Source organism: Botryllus schlosseri, chromosome 15 (assembly GCF_051294905.1).
Source record: "Botryllus schlosseri isolate E-star chromosome 15, Bs_hap1, whole genome shotgun sequence".
NCBI classification, from domain to species: domain Eukaryota; kingdom Metazoa; phylum Chordata; class Ascidiacea; order Stolidobranchia; family Styelidae; genus Botryllus; species Botryllus schlosseri.
In genome coordinates, this window is record NC_137250.1 from 15,052,484 (window position 1) to 15,077,412 (window position 24,929).

General features: G+C 40.6%; 1 protein-coding gene and 2 long non-coding RNA genes across 6 annotated transcripts in view; all 3 read right to left on the minus strand.

Annotated features, from left to right (window-relative positions):
• Window positions 1-15,726, minus strand: part of LOC145456912 (DNA excision repair protein ERCC-6-like) — a 110,082-nt gene extending 94,356 nt beyond the window's left edge. For 2 of the 3 annotated variants that reach the window (XM_080335053.1, XM_080335052.1), the window contains exons 1-20: window positions 15,493-15,725; window positions 12,980-13,154; window positions 12,377-12,481; window positions 12,090-12,163; window positions 9,367-9,547; window positions 8,576-8,786; window positions 7,531-7,661; window positions 7,121-7,210; window positions 6,690-6,806; window positions 5,964-6,148; window positions 5,806-5,900; window positions 4,627-4,754; window positions 4,143-4,247; window positions 3,629-3,747; window positions 3,454-3,573; window positions 2,998-3,146; window positions 1,894-1,994; window positions 1,705-1,834; window positions 311-399; window positions 164-247 (exon numbers count right to left, since the gene is read on the minus strand). In XM_080335053.1, coding sequence (XP_080191179.1) covers window positions 164-247; window positions 311-399; window positions 1,705-1,834; window positions 1,894-1,994; window positions 2,998-3,146; window positions 3,454-3,573; window positions 3,629-3,747; window positions 4,143-4,247; window positions 4,627-4,754; window positions 5,806-5,900; window positions 5,964-6,148; window positions 6,690-6,806; window positions 7,121-7,210; window positions 7,531-7,661; window positions 8,576-8,786; window positions 9,367-9,547; window positions 12,090-12,163; window positions 12,377-12,481; window positions 12,980-13,154; window positions 15,493-15,560 — 2,457 coding nt within the window. In that variant the 5' untranslated portion in view covers window positions 15,561-15,725. Of the gene's footprint in view, window positions 1-163; window positions 248-310; window positions 400-1,704; window positions 1,835-1,893; window positions 1,995-2,997; window positions 3,147-3,453; window positions 3,574-3,628; window positions 3,748-4,142; window positions 4,248-4,626; window positions 4,755-5,805; window positions 5,901-5,963; window positions 6,149-6,689; window positions 6,807-7,120; window positions 7,211-7,530; window positions 7,662-8,575; window positions 8,787-9,366; window positions 9,548-12,089; window positions 12,164-12,376; window positions 12,482-12,979; window positions 13,155-15,492 lie in introns of all 3 variants that reach the window. The other variant, XM_080335054.1, reaches the window with a different exon arrangement.
• Window positions 15,727-16,468: 742 nt separating this feature from the next.
• On the minus strand, window positions 16,469-17,454 carry LOC145457971 (uncharacterized). The gene is made up of 2 exons (XR_013921035.1): window positions 16,906-17,454; window positions 16,469-16,850 (listed from the first exon to the last, which is right to left on the minus strand). It is a non-coding gene; the product is annotated as an uncharacterized LOC145457971 (long non-coding RNA).
• A 2,104-nt stretch (window positions 17,455-19,558) lies between these two features.
• Window positions 19,559-22,271, minus strand: LOC145457082 (uncharacterized). 2 transcript variants are annotated; one of them, XR_013920776.1, is made up of 3 exons: window positions 22,163-22,271; window positions 20,748-21,032; window positions 19,559-20,032 (listed from the first exon to the last, which is right to left on the minus strand). It is a non-coding gene; the product is annotated as an uncharacterized LOC145457082 (long non-coding RNA). The 2 variants fall into 2 exon arrangements; XR_013920775.1 differs by having other exon boundaries at window positions 20,730-21,032.
• Window positions 22,272-24,929: the final 2,658 nt, after the last annotated feature.

Genomic DNA, 24,929 nt, shown 5'->3' on the forward strand with positions numbered 1-24,929 from the left:
TAGCGGGACTAGGGTTGTTCAAAATTAACTCTTCAAAGTTCACTTGCTCAGTGATAAAATTGTCAGTTTGCCTACAAAAACGCTACACATCAAATTTGAGTCAATTCCGACCAGTCGACGCCGTGCAATCTGAATTGAACCTGACACGGCCATATCGACTCACTTTGTCGTCGTCCACGCCGTGTTGCATAAACGGAAGCCTTGCGTCTCGAATCCGAGAATCTTCCGATTTCTCTTCAGTGAAGCTCTGAAACACGGACAGCGTAAGTGGCCGGCTGGCTCCCTTTTAAAGTGCTTTGCAACTGCGTACGGCGTTGTTCTCGAAAATCTTGTCCACGGCCTCCTCGACAAGTTGCAGGGATTTGATCTCGTCGTACAGGCCTTCGACCGGGTACACGGCTGCAATAGAGCGGACGTTACTTTGTAGGCGAGGCAATCGGTGAGATTGCTTTCTCCATTGGATTCAGTCGTAGTGGATCTCCGCAAAAATCAACAGTGTCTAGATTGGCTGTTCTCAAACTTTATCAGCCAGCCGACAGGTAAAATCTCAAAACAAATTTTGCGGACTGACAAACTTTAAAAAAAATCAAAATCTAACCAGAACGTATTTAAGACAAAAGTACGCAACTCAAAGCAAAGCTATTTATGGAGTACTGGAATCATTATACAATTGAATAATGTATTCATATTGAATAATGTATTCATGCCGACAAGATAGCGTAATGGTGAAGCGTCCGGCTTCTTGATTGGTAGGTCATGGGTTCGATCCCCGGCCGGGTCAGACCAAAGACCTGAATTGTAACACTGGTATCCATGACTTCCCTGCTTGGCGCTCATGCATTACTGGGATAGCATGGAGGGTTGGTGCATGACTTAGAAAGCCGTGAAGGCTCTATCTGCACTTCCTTGTCCAGAGGCATATGCAAATCATGCACTCATGGTATGCATATGCACAGACCGTGTGTATGTGTATCATGAGTCGGCGTATATGCCACAAAAAAACATCAAGGACAAAAATAAACTACGTCATTTCCTTCCATATCGAAATAAACCCAAATATTTTGTGTTGACACTCGTTAGGGGTAATCGTCAGCAACTAGTGGAGAATTGGTGATGCAATTGTTGATACACAATGTTCTCTTCAAGTTTCATCTACTTGCTCTCATCGATTACATCTGGCGATGTCAGTCGAAAATATTCGGGTGTATCTCAACATCAATATCTTATTCAATTGAAGAGAGACTTCGAGGTACAGAACTTCAATAGACAATTTAACACTGCACTTATACTGAAATGGACACTCGCCAGGGGTAAAGGGTAATCCAAAATAAATTTGACTGTGGCATTAGCAGACCAACACTATTGTGCACCTACTACGATTGGTGCCAGGACATAGGAGTCGGAATTTTAGTCACAAAATTCACTCCAAAGGATTCCTGATTCACAAATTTTCAGATATCGCAAAAGTCGGGGATTTGATGAATCAAAAACAGTCTTCCAAGAACTAACAATTCAGTTAGTTGACGGTGGTGGTAGTGGTTTTTTGAGAAGTTCTACTTCTAGTTGCGAGTTTTGGCACGCGAGTAGTTGTTGCGTATTTTGAAAATTCAGTAGTTTGTACGAGTCTGATCAAGAGGCAAGAGTCCATCAATTGCTTCGTCAGCGATAACACGCAAATATACCTCGCACTGGGTTACTACTCACGCTCGGTTTCGGGAATTTTCGGCTGCGAAACAGTCGGCTTGGTTTCAAATTCGCCCCATCTGGACTCGGCTCGTTCGCTGCCGGTAAAGCCCCGGGCCTCAGCCTCCACGCGTACCCGGGCAGACGCGACCTGCACGCATTGTAAAGTTGGAGAGAAATCGAGACACGGTTACAAGAATGACGGCTCACTTTGTCCTTGATCGATTCTCGGTGTTCATCAATCATTTCCGGATCTACGTCGTCCGGCGCCTGAGAGAACATCAGGTCGTGGTCGCTGACGCCAAACATAGCTGGAAGATATGGTTTGTCGGTCACGATACACATTAACAGGGTTGTCACCAAGTCAAAAGTTTTTGGCTCAAGTCAATACGAGTCATTTTCAATTCCCCACCATGTCAAGTTCCAGTCCAAGTCAAGGAACAACGGGTCGAGTTCAATTCATAGTGTTAAGACTCAAGTTCAAGTCATAGTGTCAAGACTTAAGGCCAAGTCATAGTGTTAAGACTTAAGTCCAAGTCATAGTGTCAAGACTCAAAGTTATTTCATAGTGTTAAGACTTAAGTCCAAGTCACAGTCTTAAGACTCAAGTCCAATTCATAGTGTTAAGACTCAAGTCCAAGTCATAGTGTTAAGACTCAAGTCCAAGTCATAATGTCAAGACTTAAGACCAAGTCATAGTGTCAAGACTTGAACCAATTCATAGTGTTAAGACTTAAGGCCAAGTCATAGTTGAGTTGAGTATCGAGTTCAAGTCACGTTCAAGTCACTTCTGTGAAACACCTGGGTGATGTCAAAAGTCCCGGGTTCAAAATATACTAAATTTTCTCACTCTAAACATGTTTATTTAAATAGATGAAATGCAGTTTCAAGGCCTATTTTTCAATCTCTCTGCTGATTTACGACACTTGAATAAGTCATGTAGAATGTGTCCACTGTCCATTCATATGACTTGGTATAGCAATGCATATTGCATAATCACTCGAGTACAAAGACATTTTAGACACAAATTGACTATTATCGAATCGAGTCATTTTCCGTCTTCAAGACAATGACTCGAGTCAACGAAACATTGCGAACCGAGTCTGACCCGAGTCGATTCATGACTTGAGCCCTTACAAGTCTGCAAATAAGTAATTGTCGTAATTTGTATTAGTTGTATTGTAGCCTACATATGTGGTCAATATCATGGCAACGATTATTATTCAACAAAAACCTTGTTCAACCCCAAACCCACGGAAAAACAACAACAACCTTCCATCAAAATACAATCGCGAAAGCGATCACGTCACTTACGAAGCATGTGTATGCGGGCCAGATGCTCATCCAACTTTGGGTCCAAACAACGCTGTTCGGAGTGCAGTTCCTGAAGTTGGCGCTGCGTCACAGAGTCCGTCGTGCTCTCCAGTTGAAAGAGCTCTCTCAATTCTTGGTTTGTGAAATACCTGCGAGGGAGGTTCAAACATTGGTACGATCCACGTCGTGACAAAAAATGACCACCGACTAAAACAGGATTCTTGATATTTTTCAGTATTATGATCTGGTCTAGCTACTGCAAATTCATAAACAATGACACAAGGCAACAATTAGGACAGATCTTATGAATATGGATATAGTTTTAAAGTTGGAGTTCCAAAATTGGCCTTTCATGGATCCCTGAAATGTAGTCAGCGGCCAGCCAAGGGTTCCATGTATCCCTGGTTAATAACCTCTGGACTAGAGAACCGGGGACATCAACAGCGTAATTCGAACCTGTAGGGATCCTTGTTATCACCAGTACTCTGCTTGATGATGGAGTCCTTGAAAATTTGCCGCCTATATATCTTCTCCTCCACAGTGCCACAAGTTATCAGTCGGTACACAACCACATTTCTGAATCAAACCAGTCGTGACCATCACAATACGAAAACAAGATTATGATTATTACTTTTCCTGCCCGATCCTGTAAATCCTGTCCACGGCCTGGGCATCCGTGGCCGGATTCCACGACGGATCGAAAATAACCACACGGTCCGCCGCTGTCAGGGTCAGACCAACGCCGCCGACCTAGTCACAATGGTCATCGCAATAGGACGCCGGAAATACTATTCCTTATTACGTTGCATTGAGCATTGCACATAGACGGGACAAAATCGCTGTTTTGAGATTGGCCATAGAATCCAATGTACACCAAATGCACGCAATTCGAAAGTAAATATTGGAAACTTCAATGTAATGAGAAATTTGCCGCTGCCTTTTTGACAGTGCTCATGTTATTGAACCTGTTTCTGCATAGCAAAGTGGTATTTCATTTCTGGAAGTAGTGGACACACATTCCATGCTTTCCACTATGGTGTAAAGCCTGACAACAGGTAATTGCAGATAAAAACTATATTCGCATTATAACTAAAGAGAACCCAGAGAAGAATGAGCTATACCCTACTAACAAAAACGACAAATACCTGGGTGGTGAGCAGGAACACTTCATAGCTGGAATCGTTCTGGAATTTGTTGACTCTCAATTCCCGCTCGCTCAACTTGGTGATAGTGCCGTCCAGTCGCATTACCTGACAATGAAGTGACACGCGAGACTGTAAAGCCGCTCTAATAGTTTTGCCACACACCAGGCTAAACAGCTGTTTATAAATTATTTTCTTCTATATTAATGCCGTGTTTTGTAATTGACGGCCGGTGAATGAATCCTCTCCCTCTCTCTTTCTATCCATCCATAAAGCAACATCCGACCCACAGTGTATTAAAACAAAGGCGGTCATAGTTGGTATTCAATTGGCAGTAAAAGCAAAGTGAGCCAGTCACAGATTCATACTTATCGCCATCTTGAAATACCGGTATAACTAGAATGAATTTGTTGATGACCAGCTCTGGTATTGCGTATCACATTAAACCGTCACATAACTACACGTCATATTTTTCTTTTACAGATACCTTAAATCTTTTGTTGAGCAAAATTCGCTGGATGATGTTAAGAACTTTCCGCGACAAGGAAAATATCAGAGTGCGGTGACCCTCTTCTTTCAACATCACCAGAAGCTCGATGAGAAATTGCAGTTTCCCTGAAAACAAAATGTAAACGTTAATGAGACTGCAGCACTGTCGAAAAGAAGATAAGGGGTTGCATGCGAAAACTCGAGGCGTGTCTTCGCGACTAATGCAAAACGATTCAAGACACTAGGTAGAATCCATGAATATAATTTAAAAGATATGCAAACTTATCTCAAAACTACCTTCCAAACATTAGAAGCGGTGTTATTTGAGTTTTTCGATGAAAATTCTTGGATTATCCACCGATGAAGGATAATCCCCGAATTGTCAAAGAAAAACTCAAGTAATTACGCTTCTACGTGTTGGAATTGAGTCAAATTTGTTTTGCATCGTTTTTGAAGACAGTGCAACAATTTCATGGGGTTGACAGGAAAATTTGAAAAAATACTTTTTTTTGCATTTTGGGTGAATTGGAAATTTTCAAACTGTACGAAATCGGCGATTATTGGTTGGAATGAATTCAAGTTTGGTGTGCGTCGTTTCTTAAGGCAACCTAACGATTTAATCACGTAGCCAGCAAGATTCAGAAAAAATAACTTTTACTCCTGAATCCAGCCATTCACTGATCAAATTGTCAGATTACCCTAAAAATGCTGCACACCAAATTTGATTCAATTCGAACAAGTATAATATAATTTCTAATTTATAAGGGAAAATTTTTGAAAATATTTTTTTTTCAAATTTTTCTTTCGACCCCATGAAATTGTTGAGTCTTCAAAGACGAAGCAAAACAAATTTGATTTTTCAATTTTCCCTAATAACTTGAAAATTTTAGTTGGCTCTGTGGCGGCTTATACTTGTGAGAATTGAACCAAATTTGGTGTGCAGCGTTTTTAGGGTAACCCGACAGTTTAATCAGTGAATAGCTGGAATCAATAAAAAAGTTATTTTTAAACAGCCCTACTGTACAGCATCACACAGTCAACCATGTCATGGGAGCGTATAAGAATGCATCATTCTGATGAGCAGCTGTTTCTCCGTATTGTCCACCACATGTACGGTGCAGAGTACTCCCTAAGTTATCACGTCATATCATATCATCACAATCAGAAAAAGGCATACCTGACTCCTTGATCAAGGTCTCGTCAGATATATTATCGATCCTGTTGGCGGCGCACTCCTTGAATCTCTCAGAGTCAATTTCTTCCTCGACTATCCTGAAAGAGGCACGCAAGAAAATAGAAAATATCTTTCACTCCGCAGGCGACTCGCGTCCTTACGATTCATTAGCTTCCAAGCCCAGCCCGTGACAGGCCCTTCGAGACAGCAGTCTCGGGTGATCGCAAATCTTTTTCAGCACGTTCAATTGAACCAGAGGAGACCGTTTCGAGGCCAGCAGCTCTTTTATGCTTTCTTGCTGCAGGAAATCGCGGTAGATGTTCTCCTGCACGTCGGAGAGGTAGGTCTGAACAAAATACGGCGGACGTAAGGCTAAAAATTGACGTTGACGAGTAAAAATCACAATTAGATTCACAAATACGTCACTTCTACTATCAATATGATACATCAACAGCCCAAGTATTGGAGTGTCTTGGAAATCGCTGGTTCTACCTTTAACTTAATAGAAATTTGCAACATTGCCTCTACTTCAACTTGAATAGCAAGAGTAGCGACACTGAGTACTTTGCCCACTCTGCCGCATGTGCGCTGTAAATTAACATGCGCCGTCCCATTTCATTCTGAGTTGTCCAGAAGCAAAATGTATCTTACATGCACCCAAAATATCAGACAGTGTCTTGCAATGTCCTGAATCACCACCTACGTTATTAAGTACATTACCAGTGCACGGTAAGAATCACAATCAATAGCCATAAAGTCTGGGAGAGCCAGACAAGATATTTATTAGGTTGAACCCGACACAACCTGCCCATCTGAGTCATCGTACTTCCATTCATAATGATAAAGCTTTCACACTCCCGATCCCAGGAAGTCAGACACAAACTCACCCAGATAACGAAATCGTTCTTCCTTTTCAGTTTCGGGAAGCTGGGCTTCTTGACGCTGTCTCCTATCTGACTTTCATCCACGGTCGAGCCTTCGGGCTTTACCGCGGACACAGATCCCTACGAAACGCAAGGACCATACCACATTCACAGGAATTACTTTGACACTTCACAGAATAAGCGTGCATTCAACATCCTTACAAGTGGTCAAGTCAAGTGGTCAACGCCAACTTTATGTCAATGAGTGTACTTTAATAGGATGCAAATCAAGGCTGAATAGTAGGAACTACAACCAGGATAGCTTGCGCACTTCCATTTCCTATTGCTCGCACATTAAATTAATAGCTTCGGTTCAAAGGAGATTACAAACTAAAGCAGTCGTTAGCTGTAGCGATATGTGTTGACTGGACCAGCATTAACTACCGGCAACGTACCTTAGTCCTTCGCATAATATAGGGGTCCACAATTTTCCTGAGGCTCTCGGCCATGTAATTTCCGAGGTGAATGTCCGCGCCTGAGGCACCCTGTAGCAAAATACAGATTTATAACGACAGTGACGGCAAACCATACTGCTATAATTGACATCATTCTTCTGATTAAGGGTACATTTAAATTAAGCAGTTCACAGAAACAAGAGGAAGGGTCCATAGTTTTTCAGACATGGATCCAATCCAGATTTAAAAAAAATACATACGTACACACACACACACAAAAGTGGAATAAACCAGAAGTAACAAGCTCTCCTAAATTTCCGAGGTAGGCTATCAATGATTTCCATTCATTTGAATTGAAAAATCCTCTCTCTCCCACCACTGTCGTCTGTATTAATGTTCCCACATCTTACCCGCTGACGTGCCCGGGTGATCGGGTTCTCGTATTCCGACCTGAAAGTTTTCTGAGTGCCGAGCAGAGTCCCTTGCATTATCCAATCAAACAATGCCCACAACTCTCTCAAGTTGTTCTGTATCGGAGTGCCTGTGACACAAATGCAAATTGGTAAGCCCCATTGTCTGGGAAAAACCATAAACATTACTTTCTTTAATTATTCACATTACAAACACGGATCTTTATCAACTGATAACGAACGTAGTAAATTCATATAACTGCATTCTGCATAGATCTTGAAGCTAAAGAGCAAAGCTAATACAATTCCACTGCAGGCGATGCATCTACCGCTTGCGCTTAGAGAACCAAATTTTGAATTCAAGTCCCATAGCACTAGGTAAAGTAATTTGTGCAAATCAGAAGGAGAGAACTCACTGTTAAGAATTTAGGAAATTGATAATAACAATTCACGGATATACGAAATACACATCTTGAAAACTACTAATTTTTTTGTCAAATTTCATGCATATATGAAGACTTGTTATTCTGTAAAATTTGAACAATATCCAAATGCGGCAAATAGAGATATTTTTTTACAATCATACACAGCAGAATTACGTTGACAAACATAATTTCAGTTTCCAAATCAAATAATATGTTACATTGTCAAAGAAATGACATCACAAGTTGGCATCCGATTAGGCAAGAATTATGATTTCAAAGTGCATTAAAGACTGAATATCAAGTCTTTATGGCAGGTTCTTGAATAGGAAGAATATGTAGGCCTACATTGTAGAATTACCAGGGGGCATTGTTCAACTGCGACCAACCGAGAAGTGGTCATAGTTTTTGTTCCAGTAATGTATTCCTAGTTTCGGTGAAGTTTGGACTTTGATTGAAGGGAGCCATTTCCCAAAACAGAACAGTCCAAGGATGTTCCCGATAGAACATCTTCATGTAGAAAGACAAATGCTACTATTTCACAAATTGCCAGCTTGAAATTTTTACTGATTGCGCTTGTGGACTGTGAAAGGCAATGGAGCAACATAAAACGCACCCCGTACCAGTTAAAATCAGCTTGTTTTTCGACGGAATGGAATGTAACGACTTCGTTGTTTTGGTCGGGTTTTTAATCTTGTGGCCTTCGTCCAAAATAATATAGTCCCAAACGAATTCGCTGCGATACTTTGTCTGGCCCAGCTGTTCCCACTGAGTCTGCACCAGCCCATACGTCGTCATACAGACGCCACCCTTCCTTTGGCAGTACTGCAAAGCCTGAATAACAAACGGGCAAAAATGACTGATGAACGATAATATGATATTAAACCCCAAATTACTCGCAAATAACTTGTTCCTCATCACTCATGGAATCATATGCAATAAAAGGTGGCAGTAAGTGTAAATAGACAGTAGCATTATGTGCTTTGTCTTCTTCAGTCTGTAGGCAATTGCTATACTACCGGTATCAATTCTAATGGGGTGCAATATTAAAGGGTGGTACTATGACTTTTCTAGAAAACGCATAAGTGTATGCTGCCCTATCTTCAAGATAAACGTTGATACACAATTAATTATTTTCAAACACGAGGCACTCTTGGTATACCCAACACCAGAACGATCAACAAACAGAAAGACAAAATATTCATGAATGGACATCTAGTTCAGGTATGGACAGTAAACACCTCACCATACATACATATATAACACCACACAAAGGCAACAGAAACAGCACTGGAGAGCCCCTGCGTTTGACCTATCTGTTTTGTGATTAGTCTACACTAAACCAATCCATAACTTAGTAGAGACCTGTCAATATGCTACAGTCCCAAATAAAATCACACACCACTCCACTTACCGAGGTTCTTTCTCGGGTAGTACCATGAAAACATTTGGTCTTTATCCCAGGCGCCCATTTCTCAAACTCCCTGGTCCAATTTGGTATGAGTGAGAGTGGTAGGACAAGGAGGACATGGTTGATCACCTCCATGTCAAACATGGCCGACAGCGCGGCGATCACCTGAATTGTCTTGCCCAGACTGCAATGAAATTGGAAAAAATAGTTTGCTAACGAGACAGCTAGCCATAATGCAAACCACCTAGATAGTTAAATATGAAAAATAGGTAACGTCGCAACTATACTTGGTACATCTCGTTACTGTGGATATTTCACAAAAATTTAAAGATGACTTCAAAGGACTTTACCGGGTGTTAGACATATCGAAGATATTAGGTAGCAAGAAATTGGCAAGTTCATGTATCAGTTCCATCCATTGTTCCACAAATTTCTGGAGTCAAGTCTTTATCACTAGTTGTTTAATGTTATCTCTAATGTCTTTCCACACAGTGTGTATGATTTCAAAGACTACTCCAAGTCGTTGAAATGAGACATGTATTGGTAACGTTATTATGAGTATCACATTACATAGATTGAAGTGTACGTAGTATCTCGAAACTTTATACAGGCAATGACAACCCGACAGAACATGTGATATAATATGTGCATGTGCATGTGCATTAGGGTTGTTAAAAAAAAACTTTTTTTTCCAAATCTCACTCGCCTAATGACGAAATCGTCAGGTTGTCCAAGAAAACGATGCACACCAAATTTGACTCAATTCCAACCAGTAAAGGCCGTGCAATCTTGAATTGAAATTTTTAATTTATTAATAAAAATTAAAAAAAAAAATTCTCGAATTTTTCTGTCAACCTCATGAAATTGTTGAGCTGTCTTCAAAGACGATGCAAAACAAATTTGAGTCAATTCCGACTAGTAGAAGCGGAACTATATGAGTTTTTCGTTGATAATCCCCGGATCAAGGATAATCCAAGAAATATCAACGAAAAACTCGAATAACTCTGCTTCTACAAGTCGGAATTGACTCAAATTTGTTTTGCATCGTCTTTGAAGACAGCTCAACAATTTCATGGGGTTGACAGAAAAATTTGAGAATTTTTTTTTTTAATTTTTATTAATAAATTAAAAATTTCAATTCAAGATTGCACGGCCTTTACTGGTTGGAATTGAGTCAAATTTGGTGTGCATCGTTTTCTTGGACAGCCTGACGATTTAGTCATTAGGCGAGTGAGATTTGGAAAAAAAAAATTTTTTTGAACAACCCTAATGTGCATGGTGTACGGAATATATATGTATGTCATAAAATATTCATTTATTCATATGCATTCAACATACCATTTTGGAACGATTCAAATAATTTACAAGTCTTGGTGACAGAAACAAAGAACGTTGTCTGTGTGTGTGATCAAATTAGTACGAGACAGACTCTGTGGTGCGCCCTAGGACTGCCATCAAGCGCAGGGCACGGCAGTGAACGACTTGTTGACTGACGCACCACAGAGTCTGTCTTGTACAGTACACACCTAATTTGATCACACAGACAACGTTCTTCGTTTCTGTCTCCAAGACTTGTAAATTTATTGAATCGTTCCAAAATGTTATGTTGAATGCATATGAATGAATGAATATTTTACATTGTATGACAAACATATATAATCTGTATTATTTCCTATCGATATCTCGCACCATACACATATTATACCACATATTCTGTCTGGTTGTCATTTCCGGTATGTTTCGAGATACTACATATACTTCAATCTATGCGATACCCATAACGTCGTTACCAATAATGTTTCGTTACCAGAATCATGTTTCAAGATATTCCACTAATTTTATTCTATGTGTTATTTATAGTTACCAAGATAATTATCAAGATATGCAGCCTAGCCTACCGTTCGTTATAGACACCTTCCTATCTAAACATAACCATCAGAAGTTGTGTGTCAAGGCTTGAATTATAAAAGAGGTCAGGTTTGAACCACCTGAAATCGGCGTCATTATAGCACATATTCCATAAAAACTCGTACATTTTGACTTGCGCAAATCGTCGCCGAGGCTACGTAAGACGCATTGATAAGCGCGCGTATTCAATTGTTCGACGCATTGATAAGCGGACGTATTTAATTGTTCACGACAGATCAGAGAGTCGCTAATTAACAGCACTCCCGGACTCGTCGGCAAGCTTATCATACGCGTGTAATCGTCATCACGAGGATGTTGTATAATCGTTATTTACGCATGTACTCAACCCTAATGAATTGATGCTATATTACTAAATTCGAAAAAAATCGAAACAATCCCCTTTATTTCAAACCCCCCCTTATTTTTCGGCTGGCTACGCACCTGGGTATGAGAGTTTCTTGGTTACCGATTGCTAAGCAGTAGGGTACTTGTCAATATTTTGGAGATGCGAGTTGCAAATTATAACGTACATAAATCAGGAATGTGGTTTTATTGTAGGCATATTTGGGGTAAAGAACAGCGGTGAGGTCAATTACAGGCAAAACCAGTCAAGTCCCAAGTCTGAGTGAATAGGGTGGAAGGTCATCTGGAGAAAAGACTGCAGCGGTGGTCTGCTGTGGGAATCTTTGACAGCAGGCAAAGCCAATAGTCACTTTTTCCTCATTTAAATATGTAATGACAAAATCCCAGAATGAGGCACTTCACCAACGTCCAACACCAACAAAAGCAATTACGGTCAAACTTGGCAAAATATTTACCCCATATCATCGGCCAATATTCCACCTTTCTTTCTGTCCTTGAAAAGATCATAGATCCACTTGATTCCCTCGACCTATAGAGATGAAAGATTAGTCTACAATGACATGTAAGTTGCGCGTTGTCTCGCACAATACTGCCTGCTGATTGTCATCGTAATCTATTCAGTCCCAGTTCAGACTAGCATCAGAAGGACATGAGAAATGCGGGTAATTAAGAACAGAGTACATATCAAGTCAGGGGGAATTACCCAGTATGCGAGCCTTGCGTCCACAAATCTAAATTTCACCTGATGCGGATACAGTCTTTCGACAAGTTTCCGAAATATTATCAACCCATTGTCCAGCTCGACAAAATCCTCGTCCTCTTCGTCTTTCAATTCCTCCATGAGACGCTGGAAGTGGATCGCCATTGGTCAGCAACAGATTAAACTAGCGCCAATCGTTTTCTTTGCATATCACCACCGAAACTATCAGTGCCTAAGACACCCATCTTCAAGTCAACGAAAGTTAAACGATGACCTAACACGCATGACCTTAAAAATAATAGCCATTAACGATGTATTCCTGTACGAGCTATTGCGACAATCGTTACAGTGATCAGGTTAAGTAGTGATATTCAATTATTAGAGTTCCTAGGCTGAAGTGTACTAACGTCCCAGGTGAATCGGCATGAAAGAAACAGAAACACAACTTCTGTATATTGGTGACAGGTGACAGTCAAGCACCATTGTCACAATTCTCTCCAAAGGGACAAGGTTCAGCTTGACTCACTCTTTATGGCATACAAATGGTACAAAATTCAATTGTGAACTGTTCTTCTCCCTACGACAATATTTGTATGCTGTGATATCCAAGAACAATCAGGAATTCAGCTATTTCATCATTTTCACCTCAATTTTGTTTATCCTCCCGAGGATCTTTTCTGTCTCTTTTATCTTATAAGCGGCTTTGAAGGCTGCCAAAGACTCCTCCAAATTTCCTTCGGCTGCCGTCTCTTTGCCTTTTGCAACAAGCTTTTCGTACAAGCCGGTGTCAACTGGTTCAGTCACCATTTTGACATCACACCTGAATAAGTTGAGTTTAATTGGGACATAAGACACATTCATCCCAATATTTTCGGCCCAAGACAGTTGGCCGAATTCAGTTTCATACAACTCCGCCAAATGTATTTTCATGCTAAATCCGACAGAAGTATTTCCAATGATTGCAGTACAGCCAATAAGTTACTAAAGTTTCTACATGAATTTTCTCTGCAGGGCCAGGTAGTTTATATAAATGGTGGACAACACTTTTTTTTTGAGTAACCCAAGTGGCTACTTGACACTCATCGAGTTGCCTTCAAAAAGCATTATCGTTTTAGTAACTTTAGTAATCGTTTTAGTAATCGATTTAGTAAGACGGTAGATCAGGGATGGGCAAAAGTTTGAGCTTGCGGGCCGCATTCAACATCTGAATCCATTTTGCGGGCCGCACCATATAAAATTGGGATCATAAACCAAAACGCAATATTGGTATTTGATTATATAGTGAGGATATGGAGATATATTATATATGCTTATTTAAAACAAACCTAACATTGTTTTGATGATATCGTGCACGCGTCAGAAACAGTAGCAACAGAGATTTCATAAGCTGGTCGACCTCAATAACCAATTTGTCAAAACTATTGATATGAAAGTCGGTTGTCCTGATTCTTAGAACAGGATTGAAATTTAGATCTGTGAGCAGCGATCTGTCCATAGATTTACTAATTCCACTTTTGGTTCAGTTCCAAGACAGATAATGCTGACAGCATCATAACCATGTTAGCTTCAGACACGCTTCTACGATGAGTAGACAGAATATAAATTCCCTAATTCTACGCATACAGAGAACGAATCTACCTAAGACACGCGTGAATCGTTTGTTGTAAGCACATCACTAAAATAATCAAAACTGGAGTGGCGAATCTGAAAACACACCTTGGCGAATCTGAAAACACACTCGTGATCCGAATTATGTCATGTCAATCTCGTTTAGGATTACTGTGATGTTTAACAGTTGAAACCTTTCAAACTGCCTGGGCCTGAAAATAGAGGGCTGTCACGCCAGAAATTAAACATCAAAAATAATATACCCACCGTACCAAGTATTTACCTTAGAACAGTGATTCTAAAACTTTTTAAGACACTTTTTTTCAGTTGAACTCAGCTTCGCGCCCCCCAGTTCGAGAACCACGGCCTTAGAATTATAATGGTGAAGTTTAGCCTACTAAGAAAAAGTTTAATCCAGTCCCTGCAATAATTTGATTTTTAGTACGCATTTCATCAATATTTTTTATAAGTTACTTTTGACTCTCGCGGGCCGCACAGATCTGTGTTGCATGCGGCCCGTAGTTTGCCCACCCCTGCGGTAGATGGTCATCGTCAAAGATGAGCCCAATTTTTTTGCTTTAGTACATAAAATGCAACGCCTAAATAAAGTACAGGCCTATAGCAATAATGCATGATTTGGTAATTGATATATATGGCATTCCGATACACTTGATGTAAGAATTCTAATGTAAATGAGGCATTGGACGCATATATACATTGTATTATTTTTTCAGGCATGTTAAAATAAATTGGCTGCAGGCCTGCTGTAAAATAAGTTGACATGAACACATAGATTACAATCCATCATGTAGTTGATATTGATCTGAAACGATGGCGGGTTGGGGAATAACGGTAAAAAAAAAAAAACATAAAATGTGAAGACCAAATTTGAACTGCAGAAGTAAATTTATTTCATACTTTGAAGTCCTGGAAGTAAGTCTTCAAGACAATTGTTTAATTACCACTTTCTTAACAATGAGTTTGGTCCGATTCACTTAAATAATTCATCAGAGCATAGAAAGATACATATATCACAATAAATTGGCTTTTTCATATCACCGCATATCAGGCTACAATTCTCTATGTTGGTCTACCTATATGGAGGGCAAGTGACCCTAGTAGGCCAGTTTGTATACAGAAAGCACCTTCTTACTCACATCTACAATCCAACCAAAAGTCTAGGGATCCATGATCAGTTTATCAGATAAGAAACAATCGTATGGATTTGCATGTAACAATATGGCATCATTTGATTGGCTTGCGCCGCATGGGCGATCAAACAAGGGAAGATAGTTACCGTATGTTTTTTGCTGACAGTTTGGAGCAAAGATACAACATAATCTCCATAATCTGCACATCCCAGCCAATATAAGTCAAAAGATAATATCTAGAACTTGGATGTCATCCGAACAATGCATTTGCCCATCAAAGGAATGCACAATTTCCAAATATAGCATGACTAAACCAACGAAAATCACATTCAATTCAAAAGAAATATACTGGAACCACAACCAGACTTGAGCATATAGTAGAACAAATCCTTTACTTACGGATCATCGTAATTGGAGTGCGAGGCTTGAATATTCTGCAGCTCTGCAAAAGCTTCCCTTTTTGCCATAATCCCAACACTTAATGCAGTAGTACCATTTAAAACACGACGTTAATGTAGGTTACGGTAAAGCGTGAAAAAGTAACGCAAAGAATGGTAACAAATTTACATCAAATTAGGCCTACCGTTATCTCACTAAGACGGCACATAATTCCATTCATATGATCGTGATCACAACGGCGAAAATCAAGTCGACAAAAAAGACTCTTCCAGAAATGGTTGAGATTTCAACAACACCGGAGAAAATTGTATGTGAATGTGACAACATTGCATACCAGGGTTGGCAAATTTCAAATACACTGCGTTACAAAGGCTCACGCGGTATCATATTGATAAAAACATCAGTGGGTCCGAAAGAACCTCACAGCTCACAGGAAAGTCCGGCCCTGTGGATATAAAGCTGTATCAGCTGCATCAGCTGTATCACCCTGTGGATATGAAGCTGTATCACCCTGTGGATATAAAGCTGTAGGCCTATCAGCTGTATCACTGTGTTGATATAAAACTGTATCACCCTGTGGATATAAAGCTGTATCACCGTGGGGATATAAAGCTGTATCACCCTGTGGATATAAAGCTGGATCAGCTGTATCACCCTGTGGATATAAAGCTGCATCAGCTATCAGCTGTAACACAGCTCTATCAGCTGTATCACTCTACCTGTATGGAATCGGTGTCTTTGTGTTCAAACAATTCATGATTTTTTAATCTTATTTTTTTTATTACTTTCAACTTTGAGAATCATCGCTGCTCCCGACAAACCGTCCCGAGATTTACCCAGGTATCACTCTGCAATAAGTATCTGGTCTATACTATGTCTGGGATGCGCGAAATAGTCTAGTAGGCTGTCACACATTTAGTGAGTCAGCTCTTCTCGCCTAAACGCGCGAAGAAAGAACAATTTCTATATTTCATGATTGAGTCGGTCAATATATGATCGGGAATTGCATATAGATTGCTATCAATTTTTTTAACGTCTCTCTGCTCACGTTATCTGATTTAGGCTACCGACCGGTAGAGCTGAGTGAGGTGTGTTTGAAAAGGTAGGACCCCTCGAATAATAATTATTTAAACATCCCCGGGTGTATACCCGTTGGCAGGAAAAAACAGCACTTCGTCAGGCTCCCAAAAAAAACTTGCATCTTGGGCTCCTATAGGGTGATAAACCGTCCCCCATTACGTTGTTCGCTTTTGCCACGAAATTATTGTTGTACTGTTTAGTGAGCCAGCGTGAAGCGCGAAAATTTTCGATAATTCATGATAAAATCGGTCTATAAGATCGGGATACAGCTGATACAGCTTTATATCCACATGGTGATACAGCTGATACAGCTTTATATCCACAGGGTGATACAGCTGATACAGTTGATACAGCTTTATATCCACAGGGTGATACAGCTGGTACAGCTTTATACCCACAGGGCCGGAAAGTCCTACTTTTCGCGCAAAGCGTTTGAAATGAAAGTGGCTGCTGATGAGTGGGCGGGCTCCCGACCATAGAAAAGCGAGTAGACTAGCCAACATGAAATCACGGCGCTTGGTTGACTAATCGGCTATGCTTTAATGAAGACGATCCCGACTGCTGGCTGACTAGCACTGAGCTATATAAACATTAAACACTGACTGACTTGACCTCAATTTATGCTGCTGATACGCTCTCTCCTCAACGGAAAGGCCGGCATAATTGGATTAACTCAGCGTTGCGTGAATCCTAAAACAAAAACGCGACCGCATACTTAGGTCATAACTCGCTGGCATGGGATCTGGGTCAACTCGGAATCATGAATAACAACAGCTTTCCGCTCATTATTATTATTATTATTATACAGCATCTTCCAAAAAAAACAGGATCACTTCTGCAAGCCCCGAAAGACAAGAAAAAAAGTGTTCTTCATACAAATATTACAGGGTTACAATCTCATCGTGATCGACTGAACTGACCGAATTCAATCATGAATCTTTTCACGTTAAATGGGACTAAACCAGGGGTTCCCAAGGCCCAATGTGGGCGAAAGTGTTGAAACGTTTAGTGAGATATATTTAATTAATACGGTCAACAAATGCACGTGAAAAAATGGTCAACTCAACGGAAAGTAGACGAGGAAATCGTTTTTTGAGCACCCACCACCTCGGAAAAATGGCATTTCTTCAGTAAATTCACCAGCAATCAGAGTTGGTTGAATCAATTTCCCGATTATATACGTCCTCTTTTTCTGATCGGTAAATAAGTGGGGCGAAAATTTGTGTCGAGATTGATAAGGGGGCGATGAATCGAGAAAGGTTGGGTGGGAACCACAGGACTAGACAAAGGTTCGCTAACCACTGAAAACAATAGAACAGAGAGAGAGAGAGAGAGAGAGAGAGATATGATATTCTTTCTCGCCTGCACCATCGAGCGGTGCTTTGGCGACGGAGTTGCGATACGGCCCCATGAGGTCATCTAGTCTGCGCCCCCGTTTTTTTTTCTCCTCCATGCTATCCGTGATTGCTGAGCGCCTAGCAGGATAGCTGCGGATACCATTTTTCGAGTCTTTGGTATGACCCGGCCGGGGATCGAACCTACGACCTACCGCTCGAGAAGCCGGACGCATAACCATTACACTATCTCGCTCGGAACATTATTGCGGTTTTAATGCACGACGCAAAGGGGGTATGGGCTTTGGTTTATAATAGGGTTACCATACGTCCTCCTTTAGGAGGATTTCTCCTCCTTTTTCCGGTTTTTGTAAATGTCCTCCGAGGACGCCTAAATGCCCTCCTTTTTGGCAATTCGTCCTCCTTTACAGCTTTTAGAGCTAAGATAGTGGATACAGGTATGAGTGAAAATGGGCATGGGCATAAATGACACCAAATAGGAAATTCGTGGTTCGAACGAAAGTGACGACCTTTTATTTACAGTCAACCAACGCAAAGTGTGAAAGAAAAACTGCATTCCTGGTGTTGAGCTGGAAAGTTTCCTACGGTATTTTATGATGGAAAATTTTGAAAGTGTCCGCCTTTCTCGATTCCAAAATATGGTAACCCTAGCGGCCTAGGTTATATGAGTTAAACACGCAGCCACTCGGCGCAGAGAGAGAAATATGGTATTATTTTTCGCATGCACCATCGAGATGCTTTGACGACGGAGATGCGACACGGCCTTTGTAGCAAGGTCATCTAGTCTGCACCCCCGTTTTTTCTCCTCCATGCTATTCGTGATTGCCGAGCGCCTAGCAGGATAGCTGCGGATACCAGTTTTTGAGTCTTTGGTCCGACCCGGCCGGGGAATGTCAGAAAACCAATCTAAACAACAAGTCTATTCCACCAAGCTACACACCGCTCGGGATGTAGTGACCAAGCTGTAATATCCAGGACCGTAACAGCACTTCGTCAGCCCCCCCTCCCCAAAAATAGCGCTGGTCTTGGGCCTCCCATATATGGTCCTGGATATTACAGCTTGGTCACCACATCCCGAGCTGTGTGCAGCTTGGTGAAAGACTTGTAGTTTTGGTTGGTTTTCTGAAATTCGCCTTCTCGCAGCCCAAGCGGAGTGGCTGCGTGTTCAACTCATAACCTAGGGTTACCACAATTTGGAAATCTGAAGAGGACACTTGCCCTGCAATACCGAAAAAAAAAACCTGAAAAAACGTAAATTTTTCGCATTTCGTGGTCGGCTGACTAAAAAGAAAAAAAGGTCAACTTTCCGAAAATAGCTGTTCTGGTTGCGGGTTTTGAAAAGCGAGTACTTCTAGTTGCCAGTTTTGAAAAATATTGACAAGTTCTAGTTATGGATTTTGAAAAGTCAGTAGTTCTAGACATAGCTGCGCTTTTTGAAAATCCAGTAGTTTGTACATGTTTTTTCGAAAAACCACATGTGGCCATCATGATCTAATTAGCACATTGAGCTTCAGCCAACGGCATGTCCGCCTCGATTGTTCACTTCGTTCCAGCAACGTCATTATTTTGTAATAAGATCTGTCCTTCTCAATTCTCGACCAGTTACTGCCGATTACCCGTTACGAGCGTCAGCCAGCAATATTCGAGTTTATTTCAATATCAGTATACTATGCAATTGATGGATATTTAGACTAATTTGAAGGTGTCGTTGTCATGTTTAAATACAGGTTGAGTGCAAATATCCATAGAAATATCTTTCAAACGCCTGAAAAGAAATGCCTTCAATGAAGGACAGGGTGCAATACTACGTAATTGGAGTTCACGACGTCAAGGCATACAATACTTGGACATCTCTTCCACATCGTCGGCAATAGAATAGCCAGCCCGCAACCTCGGGGAAAATGAATCTATATTAATTCAACGACCGTTCTCACGAAAAAATTTCACCAACAACCTCAATAAGCACCACTAGGGAACCACATAGCTGTCATGTTTCGGCAGACAAGATTTCATATGATATTGCAACAGCAAGGATTCGGACAGTCGCTATCTTTCGCCCCAGTTGCACTGATGTGCCAGGAATGGTCCACGTTAGGATGGTGTATCTAAATCATAACCAGTTGGTTAAGTAGTGCAAGAGCCGAATCCTACTCAAGTAGGCTGAAATTATACGCTCCTCGCAACTGAAAGATAAATTACCAACGAGAATTACAGTTTTGATACTATTTCCCACTGAGGAAGCCTTGAAACATTGATTGGCTGTGTCGCAGCATACGAGACATAGTAGAAAGCTACGAACGTTACTGGAAATAACACATTTCCGAAGTCATGATCATCCCACAACATTGTCATGAAGTGAAATGAAATCGATGGTCGAAAAAATACAAAAGTATCTTTGATGTGACGGATAACAGGCATTATGTACTTTGTGGTCGCATGAAAGGTACATATTTGAACTTTAGACATAGTACATTCTGTTGTAACATCATAGTGAGTGATACTCGAAGCGTAATACGTGATTCAGAATCTAATCACTCAGGTACTCGATTTCGCCCAGCCCGAATTACAATTGTATTACATATTCGTATGCTGCATTACGACCAATGGTACCTCCAAAGTAGAAAATAGTATCTAACCCATAATTACAGTTGATAAATGAACTCTGTAACTTACAACATTATAATTAAAAATTAGCGGCAAGAAGCGCATAATCTCAGTACTCTATCTACTCGAATCAAATCATTAGAATTAATACTCGATTCAGATTAGAGTACTCGAATTATAGTTCCCAACCCTACTGACCATTTCCGCTCCGGTTACGTTGTCCGCAGAGACGCCGAAGTTCGAAGAGCAACGGTTCATCATCAAATCGTCATAGTCAGTTTTGTCCAGGACACGGTCCCCCATGGTCCACTCTTACTTCCACACCGTACTGTCGGCTTCAGAGTCCTTTGAATTTTCGAACCGTTCTGTCGTCTCGGAATTTGCGCTTACCAAAACTGTCACTCATCTCTGATGTGCTAATTTCAAAATCACTTTGTTCGATGCAGGACTGTCAGCTTGTCCGGTTAACTGAATGCAAGAGATATTCGTTTCGTGCGAGGTCTGAAAGATAACATGCGTTAAACGGGTGCCGACCGCTAATTATGCGGTCTCAAATTAAAGTTGAAGGTGTGTAAACATTATTGAGAGCAGTCATTTTGCTTGGGCGTAGGCTCAGGTATTGGTTAAGACTGAGTGAACAAACAGCGCTGGTTGATTTTAATTTTTGTAAGTATGAGAATTACGTTCTTGGCGCCAGAAATCTATCTTTGCCCTACAAATTCTTGGATTATTTACTAAACAACTCAAGAGTAGGGAACCTCGGTTTTCTGCTTCAGCAGACGAGAACTACTGATGAAAAATTTGAATCTAAGGTGGAGATGAGAAAAAATTCTCACACCAGGCGCAAAGGTCACAGATATTACAACCAGAAGTAAAGAGTAGCGGTGAGCCCCTCATAGCTACACATAGCGTATCGGTGCAATACTCCAGTCCTGCATTTGCTCACGCCAATTTCAAGGCACACAAATAGACGATTTTCACATTCCCATTCATTCAATTTTATTTTAGAATGACAGCCACAGTAGCTCCGGGCGGATTACCTACCACTGGTAATGAGGGGCACAACCAGTGCCAGTCTCCAGTGCGGCTAAATAGGCAGTGCCAGAAGAGCACCTGACGTTAAAGCTTCAGACCTGAGTAAAACTCCAGCGCTGGTAGGCTATGGCATTCCCACAGACGGGATTTAAAGTTATTCAACTTTAGAATGCAAACATCAGTACCATATGTCTAAATTCTGGTGTCAAGTACCTATGCTACTCACGACAATGTCACCAACACCAGCACAAGCAACTACAATCATACTTGAAAAAAATCACCCCCCTCCCCCATATCGCCGGCTAACACTCCACCTTTTTTATTGTTGGAAATCTAAAATGGCGTTACACATCACTTAGAACAATATTACTTGCCACATGTCATCGAAATGAAATGTCTCAATACTCGATACTAGAAAGTTTTCAAACAAAGTTATTCAGCCTCAATCGCGACCAGCATCGGAAAGAAGTAAGAAATGCGGATTAACAAGGAGTACATGGAATTATAATGGAATACACATCAGAAAAGGAGATCTCAAGTCAGACGATTCGTGAAAGGAAATTGCTTGGTCAAGATCCCACAGATCTCAATTTCACCTGATGTGCATACAGTCTGTATACAGACTAGCAGTTTGTGTGTTATCAGCCCGTTGTCCAACCCGACAAAATCCCAGTTTTCTTTGTCTTTCATTTCCTACAATAAGCCCTGCAAGCAGATTGGTATAGGTCATGGTCACAACTCAACTAGATTATACTAGTGTCACTCTTTTACTCTACATATTTCAGCACCAAAATCATCAGTGCATAAGAAACCTTCATTCAAGTCAGCATAAGTCAAACGATGACCTACCACACAACAGAATTCTTGATGAGCTTAAAAATAATAGCTAAGTTACCAGTGTACTCCTGAACAAGCTATTGTCACACTTGTTATGCTTAATATTGTAAGCGGCAAAATGGCAAGCTTTTACATATTAAACTCAACAGGATGCAATACTCCAGCCGATTGCCAATCATGCTAATAATAATGAAATCAAAAATATCAAGAAAGGTCAAGAGGCTGTGAATGCTGCGCATTGTTGACAATCACAATCGCGATCCGCCACTTTAAATTTGTTCCTAATCCGAAAATAGGTCTGAAAAGTCACTATAATAGAGGTCTTATATGAACAGCATGATTTTCTGACGCTTCAAAATGACATAGATCGCAATTATAGGTGTATCGAAATTTGTACATGACACGGAATCAAGTTACTGCATGAACAATGTATCGGTATTTTTACCGAATTCAATCTTGGCCTGACATATGATTGAAAGTTCACGGGCAATATAAACTATGGAAGAAGGTCACAGAATTCACACTATGACTGGAATTTCCAGTTTGGGAATTTATAGAGTACAATGGCCTTAGTATATTATATTTGATATTTTTAGCATCATCAAGATCTCATTACACTTATTGGGAACAGGGTGCGTAGAAACACTAATCAGGAATGTGTAAAAAATTAACTAATAATTTATGCATGGCTGGAGGATAATTTCCTCTTGATGCTGCCACTCAAAACTACCACATATGCCAGTGGAGCTGTTGTGCAACAACAGAACTCACATGCCTGGTTTCAGAGCATGCCCGTGATACTATTCCATTGTGCGCCATATATGACTAATGCAACATCCCAAACATTCAGTCATGCCTCCTATATCAGTCAGTGTATAGTGCATACAGTCTGGTGAAACTAACCAATAAAATTCCATCAGTTTTCCAGACATGAAACGAACATGTAAATGCCCTGCGTGTGCAACCGACTCATGCATCTAGAAATATTATTAATTGATTGAAAATGATTGGAAATTCCAATTTAGATGTTAGGTCTTTGGAGTGATTTGCGTCTAAATTGAGATGCCTAGTTTAAACCAGAGGAATTTCTTATATCTTACATGACTATTTCCGAGAGAGACGCAACTCTGAATTCAAAAGAAACCCATGTTCAGATTTAGATTGAGGTGTTACTCACAGTCTCAAAAAGTTTGGGGAATTATTTTGCTTACAATTGGAAAGTGACATAAACAACATAAAACCTGCAGCAGTGAGCCAGCAATGCAGCGTGTATTCCAGTTATATTCACATTCAGCGTAGGTATGCAATTTTAAAAGCACAGTCAAACCTTCATTGTAGAAAGATGGTGTAATGAACACCCACTTTCTAAACATTTCCATTGAAGTGGTCACCAAAGAATAACAATAAACACCGCTAAACTTCAGCTTTCTTAGAAAAACCATTATTTGACATGCATTTCAACAGGGCTTCACGACTGCCCAATCGAATGGTGATTCATTGAAAGGGAGCACTGACAATAGTTAATTTGCAATTGGTCCTCGGAGAAAACACTTCTGAATTGGTGGTGACAGGCCACAGCTATACTTTGGTGACAAACATTTGAGGGAAAAATCTGTTTTTGCAATAGGCCATGATCGAAATGAGAAGATATTAGGTGGTGGTCGATGGAAGGAAAATATAAAATTCCCCAAGCGACATCAACAATATTATATACCGTAATAAAGATTTGATGTTGAACAGTCTAATGAAGTGATTCTAAAACAGGGTTCCTTGATAACAATGTGATTTCAGGGTAGAGGTGGATGCATAAGTCATTGCATCACCTGGGAAAAATTTGGAGAAAAGGTAACTACTCACCATTTCACAGTTGAGACATTGCATTACGAGTGCATTACCGAACTTGCGGGCATATTTTGGGCGGCAAGCAAAAACAGGTCATTATGTCGAAAATGTTAATCGACTGATTGACGCCAGGAATCTACAATTAACTCACAAAACTGATGGACTCATCATAGGTAAGCCACTGGGCTCAAATGTCCACATTTGCCTGTGGCGGGTCTGAAAACCAATATCCACAACATGCCTACCGTACTGAAACTGTGGAACTAGCCTCAGCATGGGGTGCACAGGGCGGTCAATGGCAAATATCAGGCAAACGAATAAATATGTCTTGAACAAAGTTCAATGTACAAAACGATACCGGTAATATTAAATAATCGATATAACTACTAAGAGCCACACCAAACTACAGAAGTTGGGTAAAATCATTGGAGAGCTGGGCTCGATTATGAGCATAGCAGTATATTGATCAAAATGATCCAAGTGGAATGCAATCATTTCAATGTGCAGACTTTCAGCTAAATTACACTCCCAAAAGTGAATCGGCATCAAATTAAGCATATTGCAGCTGCAGAAAAAACAACCATTGGAAATTGGTGGTGACAAGCAGGCATCGCTGTCACAAGGCAATTTATCACAATTCTTAGTTTCCAAGTGGTCAAAGTTCAGGTCGACTTACTCAAATGG